We start from the raw sequence: 24,032 nt of genomic DNA on the forward strand, positions 1-24,032 counted from the left end.
GTAGAAAATGAAAGAAGAGGAAGAAACATTGAACTTCATATTATTAGTTGACTTAACATAGTTTATTTTTAATTAAATCGTGGGTTAGTTTTTTTGTTTGAATGGTTTTTTCCGTTATAATTAGTGTCCAAAATTGACAGAAGTTCTTAAATTAAGCATTTTTTTTGTTTAAGGGCTTATTTGCAATAATTTACAGCTGAGGGGCCAAAATCCTTCAAAGCAAATAATTTAGGGGCCTATCAGAAAGCTTCCTTTACACAAAATCGATTATGATTGCAGCTGTGGAGATTTACTGAAGAGTTTATTTTTAATTAAGACTAATTTATAATAATTATTTTAAACTATATAATATTTATTTATATTTGTCAAGTGATGTCGCCCCCTTACTCCTTCCACGGGGTGGGCACCCATCTCCCCGTTGCCATCCCTAATGTTCACCTCAATTGACCAAGCAACAATAGCTGTATAACACTTGATATAATAGAGACATGTATGACACATATAGCTGTATTACACTTCAGATAAAAGAGTTAGCAAAATATAATTGAGACAACAAAACAAACAAGAGTTTTGCAGTCAAACCGTTCTTTATTAAGTTTCTGCCGTCCAATTCTTTAGCTTTTCTGCCGTCCAGAACCCCTATTAAGACCAAATGATTTCTCGTTTACGAAGCTGTTTCGGCATTATCTGGTAGGTATGGTCATATTAGTCAGCAGCAATTGGTGAATCCTCTGACCTGACAATGAACAGGACAATTTTGTACATTGGAGTCGTGAAATGGAATGCTATGGGAATGCTTTGCCATTAGTTGGATAGATTTGAGCATCTTTCAGTAGTACGATGATGCTATAAAGCAGATAAATCAAGGAATCCAACCCGTCAAACTTCGTGTTCAAACCTCAAAAAACGTCCGCTTTTCTGGGCAGCCCGACATCAGAATTATTCAGGTACATTTACATTAGAAAACGAACGCGTTTCTTTATCTCGAGGAGAAAAATAAGCAGGCATAAAAGAACCAAACACTATACCAGTTCCACTCTGTTCCACCAAGCTGCAACAAATTGCCTGGAAACATTTGGTATCTCCCCAGAAAATCAAAGAGCTCTCCTCTTTACCAAGTAGTAAAAAATGCTACAAGTTTCAGTAATCACACACACAACAAAAAGTGATAACATCCCAAGTTTCAGTGATCACAATAAAAAGGGCACAAGTTTCAGATCTAAAAGTGATAGCATCTGCAATCTACTTACATACACAAAATACTCCACGACTCACCGATAGAAACTCTCACAAAAATACAGTAAATGCCACATAGAAACATCCAGTTTGGCAAGCCTAAGAACGGCGCTGCGAAAAAGTCCAAGAATTTCAAATATAGCAAGCAGCCACAATGCGATATAAATTCAAACTTTCAGCCAATTATCAAGGCAGGAACTAGCAGCTTTAGAAGTTTTGACAAAGAAATACTAGCTTCTGAAAAAATGTAATCCAAGTTAGATGGAACAGATAATCCATTGCACATATTTCTTCTATCCATCTCACAAGAAGCGATAAAGAAAGACTAGCTTCTGACAAAACGTAATCCAAGTTAGATGCAATAGAGAATCCATTCCAAACATCATCTCCTGTATCCATCTCAGAAGAAACAAAAAAGTGAAAACGAGGCAAGTAAAGGTTGCTGAGCCATAGAAAATGGTTATCCAAAAGCTCGATCATTCTTCCTTTTATAGCAAGGACAAACATCTATACACATCTAGTATTATGTCTGGGATTAACTCATCCCAATATGTAGAAACATACAGCAGATGAATAGTTTCTTTTTTCAATTTTCCCGCCTTTTCTCTTAGAAATACCCACCCCCCCACCAAAAAAAAAAGAGTTTTCTTGAGCCATGACGCAGTTGCTTTACGATGACACAAATGGAAAATAACCAGGAGGACAAATGCACATTGCACAAAGACATCACCAACCCAGCACAAAGAACTAAGATACTGAAGCAACCCAAGCAATCGTAGCCAGTTGTAGAGGACTTCCAAAGTTCACCAGACAGCAAAGATGCCCAAATCCTTATGCCTTACACGTTGAGCATTGCTACAGCAGACACAATCAGACAAGTGGTCAACTTATAACAAATAGCAAATTCATTGAGAAAAAGCTGCATACTTTATAAAACTTCAGCCCTGGCTACTAGATCTTGTCGAGCTTTTCTGCTTTGACAACAGGATTAGCTTTAGCTATTGCATCTTGAGCAGCAGCGCGATAGTCAAATGGACACTCATGCTTATCAGAATAACGATGCACGGCGCAGAAAAGATTTCCACATCTGCAGTTAAAACCAGTTAAACCCACACGTTTGCGGCAAGTGCTGCACCTGTTTGGGCCCTCTTTTACCTTCGCTTCTGAGCCCTGCCCCACTAAAATCTCAGGGGATGCCTTAGTCGAAACAACTTCAAAGTCCGCTGACACAGCTTGTACAGCCAAAGCACCAGTAACAACAGGCTCTTTCTCTTTACTACTTGAACTGCCATTGACGATGTTCTCAATCGATGAAGCAGCAAGTTTGGCTTGCTCCTGCTTCAAGATCATCTCCTTGTGGCACTTTGAACACATGTTCATGGTTGCTGCACTACCAAAAAACCCACAATTGTTAATGCAAAGAATTGGACCTTCCGGAGCTTGGCAGCCTGTCTCTTCTGAAGACTCCATTAGACAAATATCCTGCCAATTAAGGATGAACAGAAAACTAAGTTTACCAACTAACTGAAGTACAAGATAACCTAGAAAACTTCAGAGCCATTTTGCTGATAAACAAATACCTTCATATCTGAAAACTAAATTCGGCAATGCAGTAACTAGTTACTTTTTTTAATATGCAACCACATATGATGTTAAGAATCTCTAACAAATTGTCGACAACTTATCATGAATGAAGCCTATTTAACTCAGCAAAACTCAACATACCTCTATAGTATGTAAGCAAAAGCATACCAAGTTGTTGGCTTCAAGTTCAGCTGAACAAGAGAAAAATCCTAGCATCGTGCAGGAACGTGGCACACAATCATCATAACATAATTTATAGTCAGGGGGAAGAAAAAGTTAGAGATAGCAAACCACTAGAGGTCAGACATGAGAATAGCATGGTAACAGAGAAGCTGCCATTCATCTCCTACAGCAGTACCCAATTTTCCATACATTCTTGTAGTTCAATCTAACAGCAAAATCCAGGGAATGTGGAAAAATATCAAAGCATTGGCACTTTCTCACGTTACGTGACCCCCAAAACAAGGTTTGTTAAGTGGCTGTTTAACTTCAACTAAGTTGCCTTTTATAACAATATTGTATTCCAGCGTTTCATGAACTGGCAACATTACACTAAAGGACGGTAAACAACAAAAACAAATAGTGATCTTCAGAAAAAGGGAAAAAGAATGAAGTTAGAAAGCTACAAGCTAAAAAGTGCAATAGTAATTTACAGAATTCTTTCTAGCAGAAATTGCAAGTTTACTGATATTCAATTAGAATGAAATGGAAAAGCAAAATGCAAAACTGCTATTCTATCTACTTGCACTCTTTTGTTTCCTCCTGATAGAAATCCATTCATGAGCTCATCTGAATTATGAAAAAGATCATTAGAGTAGACATGGTATGATGCAAGAGAACCATTAAGATATCGACACTAACACAGTCATCCACAAGTCAAAACACAAAAACTGAGATAATAACTTATCTAGATGAATAAATTCCACCAAAATTTGTTGGTAAATATCGTACAAGCATGCCAACAGCTGGAAACAGCTAGCCAAACACATACGGAAGGCAGAGTTAACATATTATTATCATCGGTAGCATCATTTAAAATCTCCAACCATACAAATTTTTCCATAAATTATCATGTAAAACACACAACTAGGCAGAACTTCCAGAAGATAACAGACAATCAAATTAAATTGCACTAGCAATAATCCAAAATATGTACTAACCAAACAAGTCCGTATCCTTAAAGAAAAGAATTTTTTTAAAAAATTAAATAAACAAAAACTACTTCTTACTGCCCATATTAGCGTAAATCAGATGGGATTCACAACAAAAATTCCAAAAGACCAAAACTTTTCACCATCTAGAAATAGTGGAACCCCTTACCACTAATTCTCAAAAAAAGAAAAAACAAAAGTACAACAAAACCCACCAAAAGTATTCATTGCTCAGACAATCACAAAAACCCCCCCAAGCAAAAATGGGGGTGAAACCTTTCTTTTTAAAAAACAAAAATTCTACAATTCCTGCATCGATTCAGGGATAAATTAAATTTATAACTAATCAGAAACCGATGAAAGAAAAAGAGAGAGAAAAAAATCCTTACGTATTGATGAAATTGAAGGAGGTTTGGCCGATCTTGACGTGCAAAATCGAACCAGATGCTAATTCTGGAACCCTTCAGGGTAAAAATATATAAAAAGGAATAAATATACTAAAATTCAAAAAGGAATTCCGAAGAGAAGAGTAAATAAATAGATGAGAAACAAGAAGGAGAATACGAAGACTGCAAATATATTAATAGTATTAAATACCTTAATATGTACAGTTTCAATTAAACTGAAGCTATAATAATCAGCAAGGTGAAGCCGCGGAAAGAGAGAATGTGGAGAGCTACGGAGGAAACGGCTGGTGTGAATTGGATTGATAATTGCAAAAATTGGGCTAGGACTTCAGATATTTTGAACCATTTTTGTTTTTTCACTATCTTGCTTTTTGGGAAATTTTGGGAGAAGGGCGGATGTTAATTTTTTTAGGTTTTTTTTTTAAGTTAATTTTTTAGATTCATCTTTCCTACCTTGATATTATTACACTATGGATTCTGGTAAAATATATATATATATATATATATATATATATATATATATATATATATATATATATATATATATTATTACACTACGGATGGAATGCATATGTATGTCACTTAAATATTAATTTAATCTCAATTTAAATTTTTTAATTTATGCTGATATGATGCGTTCTGTTTAGAAAAAATTAATTCTAATTTTTTTATTGTTACAATTCGTGAATAAGTAATAAGGGAAATTTGTCAAATTGGTCCCTAACATTTATCAAAAACACTTTTTTAGTTCCTAACATATAAAATCAGCCAAAATGATCCTTCACATTTAAATTATGAGCCAATTTGGTCATATTGTTCGTTTTTGCTCATTTTTCCGGCTAAAAATAGCACGCCCTCCTCACGTGGTCATATTTTTAGGGGCAAAATCGAAAAACACATTTCATTATCGGTTGAAAGTAAAAGGATAAGGGACCACCACCAAAATACACATTTCACCTTTGGCCCTCAAATTATAGTTTCAAGAAACCCTAATTGCATCCCCGACTTAACAAGCATAACTTGAAAATGTACTGCCGATGATGACGACGACAAACCTGTAGGGTGTGATTGAGAAATGATCGAAGGTTTGGTCAGAAAATCGTGAAGAAAATCTTCGAAAAGATGCAGAATGAATCGGAAAAATGGGACTTCACAATGGGTTACGGTAAGTTTTTTTTTTTACCAATGTGGTTAGCAATTGTTGACGAATCTTGCTTAGGACTATATTTTATGTTAATTAATTGAAAATTGTTCATTATTTTACTTAGTTTTGCTGTGGTCCCCAAATTTTTTTTTAGTTTTGTTGTGGTCCCCAATTTTTATTATGAAAGGCTCCACATTTCTGTTATGGTTCCAAAGTAATTGTCGTTTTAATGGCTGACAGGGGCCAATGAAATGCATTTTTCTATTCGTATACACTTTGGAGATGAACTTAGAGATACAGGAAATAGAGACTATGTAGGGGGTTCGGTTGACATAGTCGATGGTTGTAACCCAAAAAAATGGTCTCTGTGTAAGTTGGACGAAATAGCTAATAAACTTGGATTTGAGCCTTATATAGTGCGTTACTACTACCTGATTCCTGATAGGAATATGGCAGATGGATTAGTGTATATGTTGCAAGAGGATGATGTTGCTGAATTGGCTAAATTAGGGAGTACGTATGAGTTAGTTGATGTGTTCTTCATTCATCGAAGAACATATAATTTGCTTCATTTTGCTGTTGATGAAGAAGGAAGAAGGCATGATAGTAATAGAAATAATGAAGAATCTGTACGTGTGACCACACCAGAGAATGTTCAAGAAGAATCTGTACATGTGGCCACACTAACACCAGCTACTAATGGTGGTTTTCAAGACGCTAACATGGATGGAGGAATCCTTCACGTACTAGTAAGAGGATGAAACAGATTGCGAAGAAAAGAATTTCACATGCAAAAAGATTGAAAATGCAGCAGAGGAGAAAGGATGTTGGCCATCAAGATGTTGCTGCTCAGAGTGGTGTTAGTGGCAGGAGTGGATCATACCAAAGTGCATCTCATGTTGCTGAACATGAGAGTGGAGGAACTACAGAAAGTCATCCTGCTGATCATGAAACTCCTGATGCTGCTGAATATGAGACTGCTGAGGCTGTAGAAACTGATGTAGGTAAACATGCAACTGATGGAGCTACAGAAATTGATGGTAATAAAAATGAAAGACATGGCAGAAGCAGACAAGGAAGAAGAGCACCAACTAAGTCAAGAAAGACATCAAATAGAAAGACTGAAGGTAAAAAGTCATTCAAAAAAAATAAGGAGCAGATCATAGAGGATATTGTCTCAAGTGATCCCGAGATTTTGTATGATAGCGAATATGCCATAATTGATGAGGAAGAGCTAATGAAATCTATTAGTGAAATACCTCCAGATTGGGCTAATGTTGCTAAACAGTTCAAGACAGCAAAAAAAGGTAAAGAAAAGGTACAGGAAACTGCTGTTAATAAAGAAGATAATGAGTGCAGCATGGAGAAATCAGATAATTCATCACATGATGGGCTGCACAACAATGAGAGTTCTGAAAATGAATGAGGGAGTAAAGATGTGGACAAGAAAAAGTTTAGGGTATTCAATCCTGCAACAGAGATGGATGACCCAAAGCTTGAACTTGGGTTATTATTTAAGTGTAAGATTGACTTTATCAATGCTGCAAAATCACATGGAGTGAAGTATGAAAGGAAAATCAGGTTTAAGAAAAATGATTCAAACAGATGCAAAGCCATATGTAGAGGCAAGAGATGCATGTGGAACACATATTGCTCAATTAGGAGTGATAAAGTGACATTCCAAAGCAAAAGCATGCTGCTGACTCACATTTGTGGTAGGACAACCTATCATGGCCTGACAAGTGTGACATATTTGGCCAACAAGTATTTGGAGGACATTAGGCTGAACCCAAATTTTAATGTAGGTGATTTTATGACAAAGGTCCACAAGGACTTGGGAGTTAGTATCACACCTAATGTGAGGTATAAGGTAAGAGCAAAAGCTAAAGAGATGATACATGGTGATGTCATGTTCCAGTACAGCAAACTTTGGAGCTACTGTGAAGAACTTCAAAAAGCAAATCCTGACTCTAATGTGTTCATGACTACAACTGAGAATAATGAGGGTGATGATAAGTTTCAAAGATTCTATGTGTGTCTAGATGGTTGTAAAAGAGGGTTCTTGCAGGGTTGTAGATATGTTGTAGGTCTTGATGGATGTCACTTAAGAGGCTGTCACAAGGGAGTTCTTCTCACAGTCGTTGGTATTGATCCAAATGATCAATTATTTTCGATAGTATATGCTGTAGTTGAGACTGAAAATAAGAACTCTTGAAAATGGTTTGTAGAAGAGTTAAATGGTGACCTTGAAATTATTGATCAAAGCATTTGGACATTTATAACCGACAAGCAAAAGGTAATATATAACTAATTTTATCAGCCTTGTTGTTATGATAATACTTAGTGACAGTAATATAGGTTTGAATTTTTATTTCATTTATACAGGGGCTAGTTCAAGCTATTCAAGAGGTACTGCCAGGGGTTGAGCATCGCATGTGTGTGCGGCACATGTATAATAATTTCAAAAAATAACATCCAGGCCTAGCTCTCAAGGAAAGGATATGGGTTGCAGCACGAGCTTCTTATAGGGACGGATTTGCTGGATTGATGAAGTCACTAAAAGAGGTTGATGAAGGTGCTTACAAAAGAAGTGGACAAGATCACATTTTAGAACAAGTGTAAAATGTGATATTTTGTTAAATAATCTGTGTGAAAGTTTTAACTTCACAATCCTTGATGCTAGGCAGAAACCAATTCTTGATATATTGGAGACCATTAGATTTTACTTAATGGTTAGGATAGAAAAAAAGAGGGAATGGATAAAAAAATACACTGGGGAGATATGTCCTAAAATTCTGAAAAAGTTAGAGAAAAATAAGCTTGCTGCAAATGACTGCATTCCTAGCCACTCCAGGGACTGGAAATTTGAAGTTAGGTGCATGTATGGTGATAGGTATACTGTGGACCTTATTAGTAGATGTTGTAGTTGTAGAAAGTGGGACCTTAATGGCATTCCTTGTGCACATGCCATTGCTGTAATTTGTGACACTGGAGAGGAACCTGAGAAGTTTGTAAATAATTGCTACTCCAAAGAAGCTTACATGAGGGCATATGAACCCATGATAAGCCCAATGAATGCTGAGCACATGTGGAAAAATTCTGACATGCCGCCCGTGCTACTTCCTGAGAACATAAAACTTCCTGGTAGACCACGAAAGGCTAAACGAAGGGAGTTAGATGAACCAACATCAGGTAAAAAGCAAAATAAGCAGCAGCAAAAGCTGTCTAGAATTGGGCAGATGGTATATAAGTGTCGAAAATGTAACAAGACTGGCCACAATAGTAGGAAGTGTTGAAGCCATAAACAAAATGCCTCTACTGAGACTGATTCACATGGATTTGTTAGACCTACACCTCCAGTTCCTAAGTCAAATACTCAGATGTCTAAGGAACTCATGGTAGATGCACGATTGGGAAGTCAACAATCTATATCAAACTATTCTATTGCTGCAACTATTCCAGTGAGTATCATAAACATCTTTTGCTTGTCAAATACTCATATTTTACCTTTATGTTGTCTAACAAGCCTTCGTTAAAATTGTCAAGGTGGAGAATATTGGGAAGTACAAGTGCTCTATTTGCCACCAATATGGTCACATCAAAGGCAGGTGCACTTCCACTGTTGCAGAGCTTTCTCAAGGGCAGGCACATGAATCTTCAAAAATTAGTGAAGCAAAAAAAAAATTGAAGTGCTGGTGGCTTGTTTAAGCATCTTTTTGTGGCTTTAGCTACAACTTTTTATGTTGTATTTTGCTTTTGGGATATTATAGTTCATGTATTACGACTTGAGCTAAGACTTTAGCACTGTCGTAAATAGCATCTTGGCTATTAGTTTTTGATGCAAATATTTTGCTGTTAGTTTTTGGCACTGCTGTAAAAAGCATCTTGGCTTCTTATCTTTTGTGGAACTGAGTTTGGCCAAGTTTCTTTTCCCTCTATTAAGTATTTTGGACAGGTATAATTTTGTTTTTGGCTAGTCTAAAGCAAGTAAATAATTTCTGTGTGCATGATATGAGAGATCAATTTTGGTGCCTCCTTAGCCTCTGATGTTTTGAAAAATTTTGCATACTGTATTAGGTTCAGCAAGCCTGGCTCCATAGATCAAGGAGATGGACAAGATGTTACAATCCTGCTGTATCTAATCTTATTTTTTATGTTTGTACTATTATGTGGTTCCAATATCTGGTTGATATGATACATTCATGGGATCACCTGAAACAGTTGGCAAGAGGACTTCCATGCATGTTGCTGCAGTATCTAGATATTTGCACTATTGCTGCCAAAATGGGATCCTTCAGAAGTTGATAGTACATTTTTCTTTGTTGTTAGGACTGGACCAGTAGCAGAAATGATCGATAACCATGTAGCTCTTTAAGATTTGACCAGCTGTAACAATTTTATTTAGATCATATTGATACTTTTATCTTAGTTTAGTAAACATACATTTGGTTGTAAAGTTTCCATTAACAATATCTTGTAGGTTTTGTTTCTGGGATTTCAGTTTCCATTCACATAATAGATGTAACATTTCATTGTCATTTACTTCTATTGTTGTGTGAATCCATCCATTCTTATCAATTGTTGATGTTTAAATTTGAGTGTATCTGCAGCTTATTGTCTTCAAATTCAATGTTAAGAGACAAAGCCATTCATCATCTTCACTTTCACATTAGCAAATTTCCCTTTCCGACAATCAATTTACCAAAAGGCAGCTTTGCATTCATAATTGTAAATGGTACAAACATAAGCCTTTCCTATTACACAATAATTACCAAAAGTGCTGCTGTTACTATTACACAACCACTAACAAAAGTGCAGCTAGTACAAAAAGCCTCCTCATATTTTGGATACTGCTACATGCTCTCGGATTCACATTCTTCGATAAAGCCAGACAGAATTAAAACAACATGTTAGACCCATCAATAACTATCTTTCAATTTTTGTTTGATTCCAACTTATTAACAACAGCAAAGTGCACATCCAAGAGGCAACCAAAGCAGCCCAAAACAATTTCTCTCTTCGGATTCTCTGTTCTTGATCAGCTTGTAGCCGGTTGATTGATTTTAATAAACCAGATATTATTGACACAGATCTACTACATATTGGTGGATCATACCACTTAAAGTAGCCACAAGCACGAGTTACCTAAAATGCATGAAGAACATCAGATATCAAGAAACCTGAAACCTGAAACTAACCTGAACATCAGTTACCAAATTTTAACCCCACATCCCAAACCCAAACTGACCTGAAATTTCAAGAAAACTTACTTCATAATTTGGACAACCATAGAATCTTCTCCCTGGATTTGCAGGTTTCCAAGAAGTCACAATGATGGGTTCCTTTTCACAAAGACATCGCTCGTTTGGATTCATTTTACTCTCCAAGGGTCAGCTTCTTCTTCCCAATTTCTTACTGCTGTGTTTTCCCTCTTCAATTTCAATGGGTTAGTGAGGCGATTAGATGAAGGAAAGATGGCTTCTTTCAACCGGTAATGAAATGTGTTTTTCGGTTTTGTCCCTAAAAATATGACCACGTGAGGGGGGAGTGCTATTTTTGGCCGGAGAAATGAGCGAAAATGAGCAATAGGACCAAATTGGCTCATAATTTAAATGTAAAGAATCATTTTAGCTGATTTTATATGTTAGGGACTAAAAAAGTATTTTTGATAAATGTTAGGGACCAATTTGGCAAATTTTTCAAGTAATAAATATGTTAAAATGCCCTTTCTTTTTTTGTTTCTTTTGAAAAAATAATTATGTAGCATTCCTTTCAAATCATCTTCAGATTGAGGAAAATTATCCCACAATCAAACACATGAATAAAAATAGAGCTTTTTCGGGCTTGCAACGTGTTTGAACATTAGCGCATCATTTGTTGAGAGTACCTTGCAGGAAAGAAAAAGTTTTTTACAAATTTTTTTTTTAATTACCAAAATATTCCCCCCAACTAAGGTCACGTTTCTTGGTAAGTACCATAATCTGGATAAGAAATGTTGTACAAACGTCTCAACAAGGATTTTTTTTGGTAATTTCAAACACTAATCGAGGACTAAATTGTATGAAAAGTGTTGTAATAGGTGGCAAAGGATGGGTTGGATGTTTTGGAAGAAAAGAGTGTAAGTGAGAACTCTCAAATTTGAGTCATCTCGAAAAACAAAAGCGTCTCATTAAAAAAAAAAGTGTTGTATTAGTGCCTCATTAAGGATTCTGTGGTAATTTTTTTTGCCTTTTAATGAAGATTAAACTCTAGGGATTTTACTCATCTTTTTCAAATATTATATCTTCAAGTTAAATCCACCATTAGATGGTGAAATAAATTGTAGAGTACTGCACTAACTAAGTAAAAAAGTTAGAATTTGAGCTTATTGAGTTCTTCAAAGTTGAACTCGAACTAGAGGTCAAACTTATCTTATCTTACATGAATTCAACCAAATCAAACTTAATCGAGTTAATCAAGATTTCAAGCTCGATTGTTTAGTAAATTTCATAATTTTATAATAAATATTTAAAAATTATCTTAGCATATCTTGACAAGTACTCGAGTTTTGATTTTTTTCTATTTGAACTTGATTCGATAATCTTATCAAGTAGTTCGAACTCAATCAATGTTGAGTTCGAGTCGAATTTTTGATCGAGTTACTTGCAAGCCTGAGTCGAGTGGCTTGATTTAGACATGGTCACAGTTCCAAAACTGTCGGTTCTAGTTTAAAACCGACAATTCTGGTTCTTTTGAAAGTTGAAACCAAAATTGGCCATTATAGGGACAATTATGGTTACAAATATTGAATCTCTGGTTCTTGTTACAATTCCGGCTCTTTAAGTCATGTTTAAACACTTGTTATAAATTTGATTCTAAGAAAATATGAAAATGAATGTTAAAAAGGAAAGAAAGAAAGAACTTTATTATATTATCGTGTGCAAGGAAAAAAAAAAGAATGAAGCAAATTTTATGAAAAAAAAATCTCATTATTGATTAGATTAGATTCATCTTGGATTTAGATTAGTCACAAGGTATAAACTTACTAATGGAATAAAACAATGGGTTGTTGAGTTAGGGTTGGAGTTACTGGTATTAAATACTGACTATTGATATTGAACTTTAAACAAGTCAAATATGTTTAGGTAGCAAATGTTTTTTTAAACGGTTTGAATAGGTCGTAAACCGTCAGTTTCGATTATGGTTCAGAATTTCGATGAACTTGAACTTGAACCCGAACCTTTATCATGATTATGGCTCCAGTTCCAATTTCCGAAATCTAATTCCAATTTCAATTCAACAATCTACTAGACCGATTCCAATCTGATTTTCGATTCAAACTTGAACCATAGGCACCCTTTACTTGATTAATTTAGACCTCTATTGTTGAACATTAGATTATAACCATTTCAAAGAATTAAATTTTGAATAATTATCTTCATTAAGATACAATTTTGAGGAAATGATACCTAAAACGACATAAAAATTTGCTAAACTGCATCATTCCCTATTCCCACCTTATGCAATAGTTGTGCATAATTACATATTTTTCCACTGAGAAGGTTTTTATCTAGTAGTTGAAGTTGAGACTTCAAGATATAGAAGTTCTGGGTTTAAATCCTCTCTCGCTCTTTCTACTTCTTCAATCTCACCCTTCCATACTATTTTTTTTTTTTTTTAAAGATTGTATCGTTCCTTTGCCCTTTAGCCACATTTTTTTTTACCTTCTTTTTTTAACTTAAAAGCAAGCTAGAGAGGACTAACTAATGCATCCAACTTGATTCATCCTTCCACCCTAACTGTTGTAGTGTGTAAGCATCATTGTGAAAAAATCGATCCATGACAATGAATTTGTTTTGACATACCTACTTAATTTGGAAAGTACAAATTTGTCATCCTAGGCATGGTTAATTTAGGCCTGAAGTCATGTCCACTTGACTGGGAAAAATAAAAATTGCAGTAGAACCTGTAATAGTTCAATTAGGTAAAACCATCCCTTCTGTGGTAATCAGTTCACTTAACAACCACATTTGAAAGTGAATTTGATTATAGGGTTTTTCTAACGAGCACTCGTTAAATACCTAAAATCTATTAACAACCACATTTCTAACTGCATTTGATCATGAAGTTTTTTTAAGAAGCGTCCATTCTCGTTAGTACTCCTAAATTTTATTAGACTTATTATATATATACATACTAACAAGTTTTTCTTGTATTTATACACTTCTCTAATGAATCTTACTTTTCCCAAAATCTGATACCTAAAGCACATTTTAACGAATATCCAATGAATACTTATTTGGCAAACCCTTAACCATGATATCCTTTCTTACCTTTTCCCTGTCCAGGGTCATACCTCATAGAAAGGACCCAAAAAAAAAAAAGAGACTGTGACAGCCTGTCCAATTCTTGTGTCCAATTCTTGCAGCGGGATTCCAAATAGCCAAACTTTTTAATAGTATAAGTCTTTCCCAAAATTCTTTAAGTTTTTATTTTTTATCAAATTGAGGGCAGAGAATTCTAACATAACACCTCAGTATCAGGTCAATCTCCTTGGCAAATTGGCTAACCGTTTGAATTGCAATTTTTTGTAGTAAAATTTTTAGTAGAAACTTCCAATCCAAGAGACCAAAGCGTTTGGGGTCACAATCACTAGTAATCATAAATATTCGCGAAGATCTTCGGGAAATTTGTGAACATTGACCGCGTATAAAATTACTTCTAAGAGAAGGAAAACTCGAGTCCTCCTGAACCCGTGTTTACCAGAGTCATGTACACACGCACAATTCCTCATTGGAGGAGGAGCTTGCAGCCTTGAACGTTACAATAAAGAAAGACTAGCAGGATTTTCTAAACAATAATATAACCCAAGTTTAGATGCAATGGAGCATTCTTGGGAACATCTTCTCCTGTATCAATCTCAGAAGAAACACTTTGGGAAACCCCCAAAAAACAAAAAAAAAAAAACACATTGAAGAAAGTAAATAACAGGTTGTAGAGAGCCACTAAAAATGATAACTCAAACGTGATGGTTCCTAGGCTCAAAAAAAAAAAAAAAAAAGAAAAAAAAAAAGAAACGCGATGGTTCTTCCTTATATAGCAAAGACAAACATCTATACACATCTAGCATTATGTCTGGGTTTCCCAATACGCAGGGACATACAGCAGATGAATATTTCTCCTTTTCAATTTCCCTCTTTATCTTTCTTAGCATTCCCCACATCTTGAAGAGCTCTTAAAGCATGCTACATTTGCATTAAGATGACAGAAATGAAAAAGAACCAGAAGGACAAATTAAACATTGCACAAAGACATCCACCAAGCCTGCACAAAGAACTAAGATACTGGAGCAACCCAAGCAATAGTAGCCAGTACAAAAGGATGGACTTCCAAAGTTCACCAGATTGCAAAGATGCCCAAATCCTTATGCCTTACACCTTCAGCAATGCTGCAGCAAACATAATAAGACCAGTGGTCAATCTATAACAAAATGCAAAGACATAGGACAAAAGATGCGTACCTCATAATGCTTCAGTTGGTAACTTTAGATCTTATCCAGCTTTTCTGCTTTGACAACAGGATTTGCTCTGGCTATTGCATCCCGAGCAGCATTGCGATAGTCAAATGGGCACTCATGCTTATCAGAATAGCGATGCACAGCACAGAAAAGATTTCCACATCTGCAGTTAAAACCAGTTAAACCCACACGTTTGTGGCAAGTGGTGCACCTGTTTGGCCCCTCTTTCACCTTCACCTCTGAGCCCTGCCCAGCTAAAACATTAATCGATGCTTGAGTAGAAACTGCTTCCAAGTCCACTGGCATAGCCTGTATAGGCAAAGCACCAGTAGCCACAGGCCCCTTCCCATTGTTAGTTGAGCTGCCATTGACAATATTCTCAATTGATGAAGCTGCAAGCTTGGCTTGCTCCTGCTTCAAGATCATCTCTTTGTGGCACTTAGAACACATATTCATGGTCGCTGCACTACCAAAAAATCCACAATTGTTAATGCAAAGAATTGGCCCTTCTGGAGCTTGGCAGCCTGTCTCTTTTGAGGATTCCATGAGGTAAATATCCTGAGGAAGAACAAAATAGGAAGTAAACCAAATGATTTGAGTAAATGAGAACTTAAGGCATACATTTCTAGAAAACACATAGCCATAGCTCTATACTGATTATTGAATGTTGCAGTGCTCTAACTAGTTGCATCTCTAGGCAATTTTCAAAAACTGCATTGCAAATGAAGCCTACTGAATTCACCAAAATGCAGAAGTATACTTGACATACTAACTAACTCACCAAAGACAAAGGATACATAACACAGTAAAATTGCTTAATATACTAAATCGGCAAAGACCTCCGGATATGTAGGGCTTCAAGACAACTGAAACGTGTTCTACATCTAATAGACCAAGAGAAAAATCTGAAGATCTCCCAAGAACATACACAGTCATCTTAACATTATGCACAAGGAAAACATAAAGAAAGCATATCTGTATTAAGTATCAGAGAAGTGACCAAATTCATCTCTTAAACTTAAGAATTTGTACTACAGCAGTTCCCAACTATGTTGCAGTTCAATCTAATCAGTACAAAATTCAGGGAAGACAGCAAAATATGACAGCATGCTCAAATTACATAGTCACATAACAAGGTTTTTATGCTGTTTTAAGTTTCAACTATGTTTTCTCATTTTACTACTTCAATAAAGCATAAACCCTTTTATTACTTTTCCACTAATGCCCTTACCCCCATGTTGCTACTTTTGCATAACATGCCATTAATATCCCATTATCTACCAATTCGAGTCAGCTCCCCCTTAAACTTCCCCATCACCTTTACTAATTCTTTTTTTTTTTGGGCTTTTGTCAAATTGCACATTATGCCTTTTTCACAAGTCAGACAATTGAGTTCCAAAATGGTGCTGGACTGGAAGCATATTTTTCTTCAATTATTCCAGACTCATTTAAAAGTTTTAATTGTCTTAGACTTGCTTTAGCTCAGTCTTCTATCAGATAGCTAGGCCTTCCTAGTTGTCTAGCTATATATTCTGCAAAAATATTTGGGTTTCCCAATTTTGTAATTGCTGTTCTATTTTTAATTATATCTTCCAGCCTAAGAATTAGGGCTTAAGTTAAATTAGGACTTTGAAACAGGAAAGGAGTCTATTAAAACTTGATTCAGTTCTATTTCAGTTTAGTTTTAGCTGAACATTTTCAGAGGATTTCAGAAAGTTTCGTCAACATTTTTAAATCTATCAACAGCTATTGCACCCAACCTCACCCCCTTCCCCACCCCCCCCAAAAAAAAAGGCTAATTTTCACTGACAATTTGGCATAATTCTTTTCCAAGAACAAATCTTTCCAGACCATCCTTCTACTGCACAACATGTCACAAACCAACCATCTTACACAAGGATGATATACAACAAACTAACAAATACTGATATTTGAAAGTTAAAAGAAAAGCAATCTACAAAGCTCAAAATTCCAAGAGTAGTCTATAGAATTTTTTCCGACAGATACCGAACTTGGAGAATGTGAGTAGACCATTACGATCCCGCTTTCTTGCACATTGTGTGCCCACTTGACAGAATTCCATTCATAATCAGCTCAATTATGAGACGGATTATGACAATATATTTTGTTAGATACAAGTCAAGGCTACAAGAACAGAAAAGTTACCCATCAACTATCTAATGATCAAAACAGACAGCAAAGATCATGTGTCCACAAAACCACAACATCCGCCAGATACCCCCCACCATCTTTTCCCCACAAGGCCAAAAAAGAGGGCAATTTCATGAATAGCTCCTTCAAGGGCTTGCGATAAAGGATAAGATGTTTGACCCAATTGCCACAAACCCATATGGATAAAAAATCACAATAGCAGCAAAGCTTGAAAAACAATGTCAAGAAGACAAGGCTCCTCATTTGAGTGTCCCATCATCAGTGAAGTGTAAGATTTTTCTAAATCTATCTTGACCATCATGAAGACAAGCACAAGCAAATGCAGATGGCTCTTGGCAAGAGACAAGTGCCTCGTAGAAGATATAATATCAATGAAAAGTTGGAGAGGATTTTGTGAGATCCTACAACAAAACTTGCTTTAGGCAGCTAGAGTTTGACCTGGTGTGTGTCAGAGACTGTTTAGGAATGCTTTCTAAAGCTGGAGGTTGTTCAATATAAAGGGCAAAGAATCTGCTGCCCAGGAGACAGACCATTCTACAATGTATGGATAGTGAACAAAAGCGCCTTTCAGGTAAAGTCACAGGAGAAAAGTCATCCAAACAATATCCTTTCTAACAAGTTATGTTGAACAAACAAGAATTATCCATCAAATCATTCTTAGCTTTCAGAGAGGATTTGCTTCACCACAGATGGATGCAATACCTGCTATAAACAGCAGGGAACCCATCCGCGTCCTCAATAAAATTTGCCTTCTTTTCACCCCTCCTCCCAGGGGTGGTTGAGTTGTAAACTACCACCTCACGCATCTAATTGCAAGAAAAATCTAAAGTGTTCTTGATGAGGAGGCCCCTTAGATTAGTGAGGTATACCCCATACATGACCCCCTGCCCCTGCATTTCATGTCATATGAATCTATGAGGACTCCCTAGCTATGAATCTCCCTATTATGTGTAATGCCACTTCAACACTAACACCAATTATCCTCAAGTCAAGATCGAGTGCGAGATCATAAATCAAGAAGGCCACCATAGAAGCCTAAAGGTTACTTAATTGAATACTTTGATGATTGAAAACCCAACAGAATTTAGACTGAATATTGTCCACAGTCTACCAACAGTTGAAAACAGCTAAATAAAGTTAAGCTGAAGGTACACTAAAGATACACTAAGCATCATTTAAAATATCCAACTATACAAATTTAAATTACGCTAAGAACACAGCTTGGCAGAAGTTCAACAGGATACAGACAGTCAAATTACATCAAACTAGCAAATAATCCACAAAGATACTTAACCACACAGCCCCCACCCTAAACATAGTAGAAAATCTTTCCTAACCAACCAAATTCACAACAAAAAAAAACGAAAGATCAAAACTTTTCACCCTTTAACAATAGCACAACATATTTCCAACTAATTTTGGACAAGAAAAGAACAAAGTACAACAAACCCACCAAAGAATTTCATTCTTTTGCATATTGATACATAATCATACACCCGGAAAAGGGCAAACAACCACTTCTGCTACAACAGCAATTATTGACCTAATACTAGTATAAGAACAGCACAAACAAACCTCTCCTATGCTTCAACAAATTTGAAGGAACTTTGGCCGATCTTGACGCGCAAAATCGAACCAGATGTTAATTCCCGAAACCCTTCACCCACAAAAAAGGAAAACAATGAACAGGAAAAAATGAATTAAAATTCAAAAACCTTCATATCAAAATCATGGAGGATTGAAAAAACAATAGAGATGATAAACAAGGGATGAATATCATTCAATAGTACCTTAAATTAATTAAAATTAGAAAATAAGAGATAATAATCGCAGAAATCGAGAGGTGAAGGCGAAGAAAGAGAGCGTGTGGAGAGAGAAAATCGAAAGCAAAGACAGAGAAAAAGAGTTGTGTGGGTTTGGTTTAATAATTGCAAATTCGGTACTCTATGCCTGTACGTATATAAGAAGCCTGATACTGAAGACAAAAAAATTAGGGGGTAAAAAATGATAGGCCCGATCTTGGCCCACTCAGCCCAGAAAAGGGTCCGAGCCTCATGAAAAGCTCGACACGGTACAGTTTGAACCTAAATATATGACCCGAGAGTTAATTGTAAACTGATTGTTGACTACACTAAACTGAAAATTAAGTCCCATTAAATTTTGACCCTAATTATATATTTATATACTATCATATAAAATATCTTGCTTTTAAACATAATATATTACATATGGATAAAATACAAAAAAAATCCCGTTAACCTGCGGACAAGTCTCTTATGATTGTTTCAAATCATACATTTTAGACCTTTATGGTTTGAACTAATTTGAAATATCAACGGAAATCATCAAAACTAATGGAGGTGGACGAAATGGCACAATTACCCTATTACATATAAGCAATAAAAAACCTTTTAACAACCATCTTATTAAGCAAACTTATGAAAAAATCCCCTGTGGTTAAACCAACCTACAAAAAAACCTCCTATTGTTATATGTTGCTTTTATTTATTTATTTTGTGTATAGGAATAAGGAAACTTGTATTTGAAAGTTTTTATTTATTTATTTTATGTATGGAGATAAGGTAAGTTTTATTTGGAAATTTTTATTTATTTATTTTATGTATAGATATAAGGTGAGTTGTATTTGAGAGTTTTGGGTTGTTTTTGAAAATTTTATGAGTTCTAAGGCATTTAATAGGTATATTAGCTAAAAATTTGAATTAAAAAATTATTTTCCATGTTAAGGAACCTCAAACTTGTTAGTTTAAATGATTTTTGTTGATTTTTCACATTAGTTCAAACTACGAAGTACTGGATTGTATGATTTAAAACTATAAGAGACTTTTTTTGTAGGTTTACTTAACCACAAGGGGGCTTTTTTGTATTATAATTCTAAGGATATAATAGGTATATCAATTGAAAATTTGTTTGTTTCCAGTATAAATACTCACAAAAAAAGCACGTGTATTTCAAACTCGTTAATTGATTTTTGTCGATTTTTTAAATTAGTCCAAACTGTGAGATATCAGAATATATGTTTTGAAACTATAGGAAGTTAAAATATCTTAGACAATAAATTTTGTTAAGTTATGGCTAAAAAATTTTTCTAACGCACAATAATCTTTTCCTTTCCTTCACCATTCTAGACAATGTATACGGTGATTTTTTTTTTCCCGTTCCACATGCAATTCAAATAAAATGGATGAAAATCTTTCTCTACTTTCTCTTTTATTTCTTTTCCACGGGAGTGCCTTTTCTTTTCTTTGCATTCGTCTGCTTCAATCCAAATGGCGTCTAAATCATATGTATACATTTTTACTATCTTAGACGACTGCAAGTCTACAATATCTTTTATTTGTGGTCCTCTGCATTCCATGTCAAAATGTTCGCAAACATTTTATTTGATGTAAAGGAAAACAATTCATTGCCAACAAAAAACAATTATCTACTAGGATTAGCATCATCAAGAAGTTTTCCACGTACTGATTTGATCGGTTTCAATCACGAAAGTTCTTTTCTTTGATTAAATCCACGATGAAGTTAAATTACAAGGTTGGATCGGATTAACAATTTAACAAATTCACTTCGATAAATATGAAAACAATATATTTGTTCAACACATATGCCATTCGAAGCTTGCATCTCAACTTTTTTGTACAAAACTATAGTGTAAACGAACAATGATTTGATTTTGAAATGATCAAAACTCACTTGATTGTGAAAATAAAATAAGAGCAAATGTCACATATTGTAACTAAACTATTTAGGATTTTTTCATTTCAGCCACTAAACTTTTTATTTAGCTAAAGTGGTCATTCAACTAATTAAAACATGCATTTTGTGACTGAAAAGTATAAATTTTCATTAGTTGATAGACTAAAAATGAACCTTTTCATTAATTGAGTGACTAAAAGCATATATCTTTATTAGTTGAATGAATAATTTGACTCAAGAAAAAGCTTAGCGACCAAAATGGGGAATTTTAAATAATTTAGTAACTTTTTGGCCATTTTCTCTAAAGGTAATTAAAGATAAGTGAAAGTAATTTATTAACTTACACACTGATTATCTATTATTACTGTAATACCCCGAAAAAATAACTCTTAAGGGTTTATTTCTATTTTAATAGATTGAGTATATATAAAAAAGAAATTGTGGTATTTCTAAGATTAGGGCTAACTATAGGGACCAAATTTGAAATTTACGTCTAAATGCAAGATAGGTACATACGTCACGTTCATCATTTAACCTAATCTTTTCATTTGTTTTTCTCCAATAGATTAAATTCCAGATTCAGTAGCGGCTAGAAGAGGCTGAAGTAGCCCAACCAAACAACTAACTCAAACTACTAGAATGGAAAAGAAGAACAAGAAAAGAACATATAGATGAAGCTTCAATGGAGGCATGCTAACATATGATTGTATATGATGAAGAAAGAGTAATTTCGAACACTAGAAAATTGAGGTTGTTAATTTATAATTGTTTATGATGAAGTCTTCACTGTCCATTAACAGTCGTTCAAAACCACGACTTGGTTTTGGCTTCAGTAGAGCTGCAAATGAACCGAATTCGCGAGCGGCTCGAGTCAAAACTCGACTCGAGTTCGATCAATATTGAACTCGACTCGCGAGCTCGAATATATATAGGTATATATATATTTATTTATTTATTTATTTTTTATTTTAATAGTAAAATTACATATATATTTCTAATATTCTATTATTTATTAAGAAAAATAATTATTTGTTATTTTTATTAGATTAATTTCTAGAGACTCGAGCTAACGAGCTGCTCACGAGTCAGAAATTCGACCTACGTTACAGGTTGACAATTCGAGCTGTTTGCGAGTCAGAAATCGAGCTACAATGGTCGCGAGCCTTGTCGAGTTGAGCCTGGTTTTTCCTTGGTCGAGTTGAGCTCAAGCTCGATTTTCTTGGCTCGTCGAGTTCGAGTTCAAATTCGAGCCCACCTGTTATTAAGTCGAGCTCAGTTCAATAAATCTAAAATTCGACTCAACTCGACTCATTTGTAGCCCTAGGTTTCGGTTTTACTTTCATAGAATTAAGAACATTTCGCTCTACACTTTCAAACATATCAATATTTTCTCTTTGGAGAAAAACATATAAATCGAAAATGGTATTACAAATTTTCAAGAGAAGAAAGTTATAATGAGGCATTCGTTGTTCCAAATAAGCATCCAAGGATCACCTCCAGTATTGTTATCGATTGAAGTTGAAGCACAAACTTGTTTGGCAAGCAAGTTTTTGAGCAAATTTGTCTGCTTCAAATTTTTTAGCAACTTTAACTACACTAAACTCAAAAAACTTTTCAAAAATTTTAAATTATACACTTCAAAATATTTAAAAATTTACACACTTCAAAATTTTTTTCTACAACTTCTATAGTAAAGTTTTAGACAAATATTCAAAAAACTCATTTGCCAAACGGGCGCGTAGTATTCCACGTTCAAATGTGCACTTGAACCCCTTCTTGTGCGAAAACTCCCATTCTTTGTTAACTATCCGGATTGCCTGTGTATGAAAGCAAATAAATCAGTTTTGTTCAAGCAAAAACACTAGCCAAGGAGGAAATAAATCAGTTTTGTGCAATTATTGGTTGGCCAGAGGAGGAAATTACTACGTCTTCATAACACCTGATGATGATCTACGTCTCTGAACTATATATCGCCATCCTTCTCGATGGCATAATCGGAGCTTTCCCTTTATCAAGAAGATATGGATAGAAAATGTTGAACTTGTACCTTTGTACAATCTTCAGGGTCAGTTATCGTGGTCATAGTGGGTTTGATTGTGCTTATTCCACTCACAACCAGTATGAACACGATTGAAATATTTTTTTGGTTTTCTTGGTCTGTTCTTACCAGTATAGATAGCCCTGTCCTCTTCAGGTCAATTGCTTCTTCGTTTTCATTACCATGAATTTAACTGTGGTGAAAATGATATAGCCCCTTTATCTACCCTCTGGAGTCTCTTCATGCATTGTAGGTTCTGAAGAGATAATTTCAGTATCTGCACAGGATGTCAACCAAAGATCAAGGTGCAAAATCCAGAAGGAAAAGTCCCAGGCATGATAAGATTTCATCACCTTTTTTGTCATGACCAGCATCTTCCTCGTCAGGCTTTGGATTCAATACTCTTTCACTATCTCCAACTCCCAGCGGTTTTTCAAAGCACTGTTAATGCTTGCGTAAAATTTTGGCAGGTATTTCCTTCAGAAAGCCTGAAATTGAGAATATGAATTAATCAGGGCAACTCTCGGTTTTGATCACAAACTCTAAAGCAGCACAGAGGCATCACCCCAATATTTGACGTTTAAGAAGGGCTTCCCAATATTCGACCACCTTAGCCATACCAGACAGCATCTGTGCCTCAATCTGAGACTGTAAAGCTTTTAGTTCGCCGTAGGAATTCCCTTGTAAAAGTCTCTTGAATTGACATGTGCCTCAATGTTTGAATGCATTCCTCTTTCTTCAGCAAGTAGTTCAGAAGGCAGTTGCTTTCCACGCCCCTCTGGCTTGATCCAAAGCATCTTTTTTCCTTACTTCAGCAAGTTCCCAATCACAAACCACCCAGCAGTTGCGCAATTCCAAGTAGCTCAGATAAGAAAGATCTTCAAACTAATGTTAATTAGAAATTTAGATTGTAGCATCCCAACACCATTTATCTAATATTACAGATGATGTGAATTGGAAATGCAAAAACTGCAAAAAAAAAAAAAAAAAAAAAAGTTATCACAAGTGGACCATGTAAGTAAGGGTGGTAATTTTTGACACGATCTAAAACATAATACGAAACTAATACAAAATTAATGGGTTGGATTAA

At 35.2% G+C, this 24,032-nt stretch overlaps 3 protein-coding genes across 7 annotated transcripts; 1 reads left to right on the forward strand and 2 right to left on the reverse strand.

Moving 5' to 3' along the window:
* Positions 1-1,693: 1,693 nt before the first annotated feature.
* LOC113693863 (zinc finger A20 and AN1 domain-containing stress-associated protein 8-like) lies at positions 1,694-4,829 on the reverse strand. Of its 4 annotated transcripts, none has more exons than XM_027212611.2 (4): positions 4,569-4,829; positions 4,361-4,432; positions 2,164-2,718; positions 1,694-2,091 (listed from the first exon to the last, which is right to left on the reverse strand). In XM_027212611.2, the coding sequence occupies exon 3, from the start codon at positions 2,704-2,706 to the stop codon at positions 2,188-2,190; it is 519 nt and encodes a 172-aa protein (XP_027068412.1). In that variant the 5' UTR covers positions 2,707-2,718; positions 4,361-4,432; positions 4,569-4,829; the 3' UTR covers positions 1,694-2,091; positions 2,164-2,187. The 4 variants fall into 4 exon arrangements, with proteins under 4 accessions (XP_027068412.1, XP_071909207.1, XP_027068411.1 ...); XM_072053106.1 differs by adding an exon at positions 2,962-3,029 and having other exon boundaries at positions 1,694-2,718; positions 4,569-4,811; XM_027212610.2 differs by having other exon boundaries at positions 1,694-2,718; positions 4,569-4,806.
* Positions 4,830-7,002: 2,173 nt separating this feature from the next.
* On the forward strand, positions 7,003-9,897 carry LOC140008641 (uncharacterized). The gene is made up of 8 exons (XM_072053476.1): positions 7,003-7,666; positions 7,751-7,818; positions 7,908-7,972; positions 8,206-8,745; positions 8,869-8,983; positions 9,069-9,130; positions 9,600-9,656; positions 9,852-9,897. Exons 1-8 carry the CDS (start codon positions 7,003-7,005, stop codon positions 9,895-9,897), a joined length of 1,617 nt encoding a protein of 538 aa, XP_071909577.1.
* A 4,669-nt stretch (positions 9,898-14,566) lies between these two features.
* Positions 14,567-19,119, reverse strand: LOC113693630 (zinc finger A20 and AN1 domain-containing stress-associated protein 8-like). Of its 2 annotated transcripts, XM_027212193.2 has the most exons (4): positions 18,981-19,119; positions 18,766-18,847; positions 15,022-15,576; positions 14,567-14,949 (listed from the first exon to the last, which is right to left on the reverse strand). In XM_027212193.2, the coding sequence occupies exon 3, from the start codon at positions 15,562-15,564 to the stop codon at positions 15,046-15,048; it is 519 nt and encodes a 172-aa protein (XP_027067994.1). In that variant the 5' UTR covers positions 15,565-15,576; positions 18,766-18,847; positions 18,981-19,119; the 3' UTR covers positions 14,567-14,949; positions 15,022-15,045. The 2 variants fall into 2 exon arrangements, with proteins under 2 accessions (XP_027067994.1, XP_027067996.1); XM_027212195.2 differs by lacking the exon at positions 18,766-18,847 and having other exon boundaries at positions 18,981-19,117.
* Between the last annotated feature and the right edge of the window lie 4,913 nt (positions 19,120-24,032).

This window comes from Coffea arabica, chromosome 6c (genome assembly GCF_036785885.1).
Source record: "Coffea arabica cultivar ET-39 chromosome 6c, Coffea Arabica ET-39 HiFi, whole genome shotgun sequence".
NCBI lineage: Eukaryota > Viridiplantae > Streptophyta > Magnoliopsida > Gentianales > Rubiaceae > Coffea > Coffea arabica.

Coding starts and splice junctions, on each gene's coding strand:
- LOC140008641 (XM_072053476.1), top strand. CDS start 7,003: ATGGATGACCCAAAGCTTGAACTTGGGTTATTATTTAAGTGTAAGATT. Junction 8,984..9,068: donor CTATTGCTGCAACTATTCCA/GTGAGTATCATA, acceptor AAAATTGTCAAG/GTGGAGAATATTGGGAAGTA. Junction 9,131..9,599: donor TATGGTCACATCAAAGGCAG/GTGCACTTCCAC, acceptor ATACTGTATTAG/GTTCAGCAAGCCTGGCTCCA.
- LOC113693630 (XM_027212193.2), bottom strand. CDS start 15,564: ATGGAATCCTCAAAAGAGACAGGCTGCCAAGCTCCAGAAGGGCCAATT.
- LOC113693863 (XM_027212611.2), bottom strand. CDS start 2,706: ATGGAGTCTTCAGAAGAGACAGGCTGCCAAGCTCCGGAAGGTCCAATT.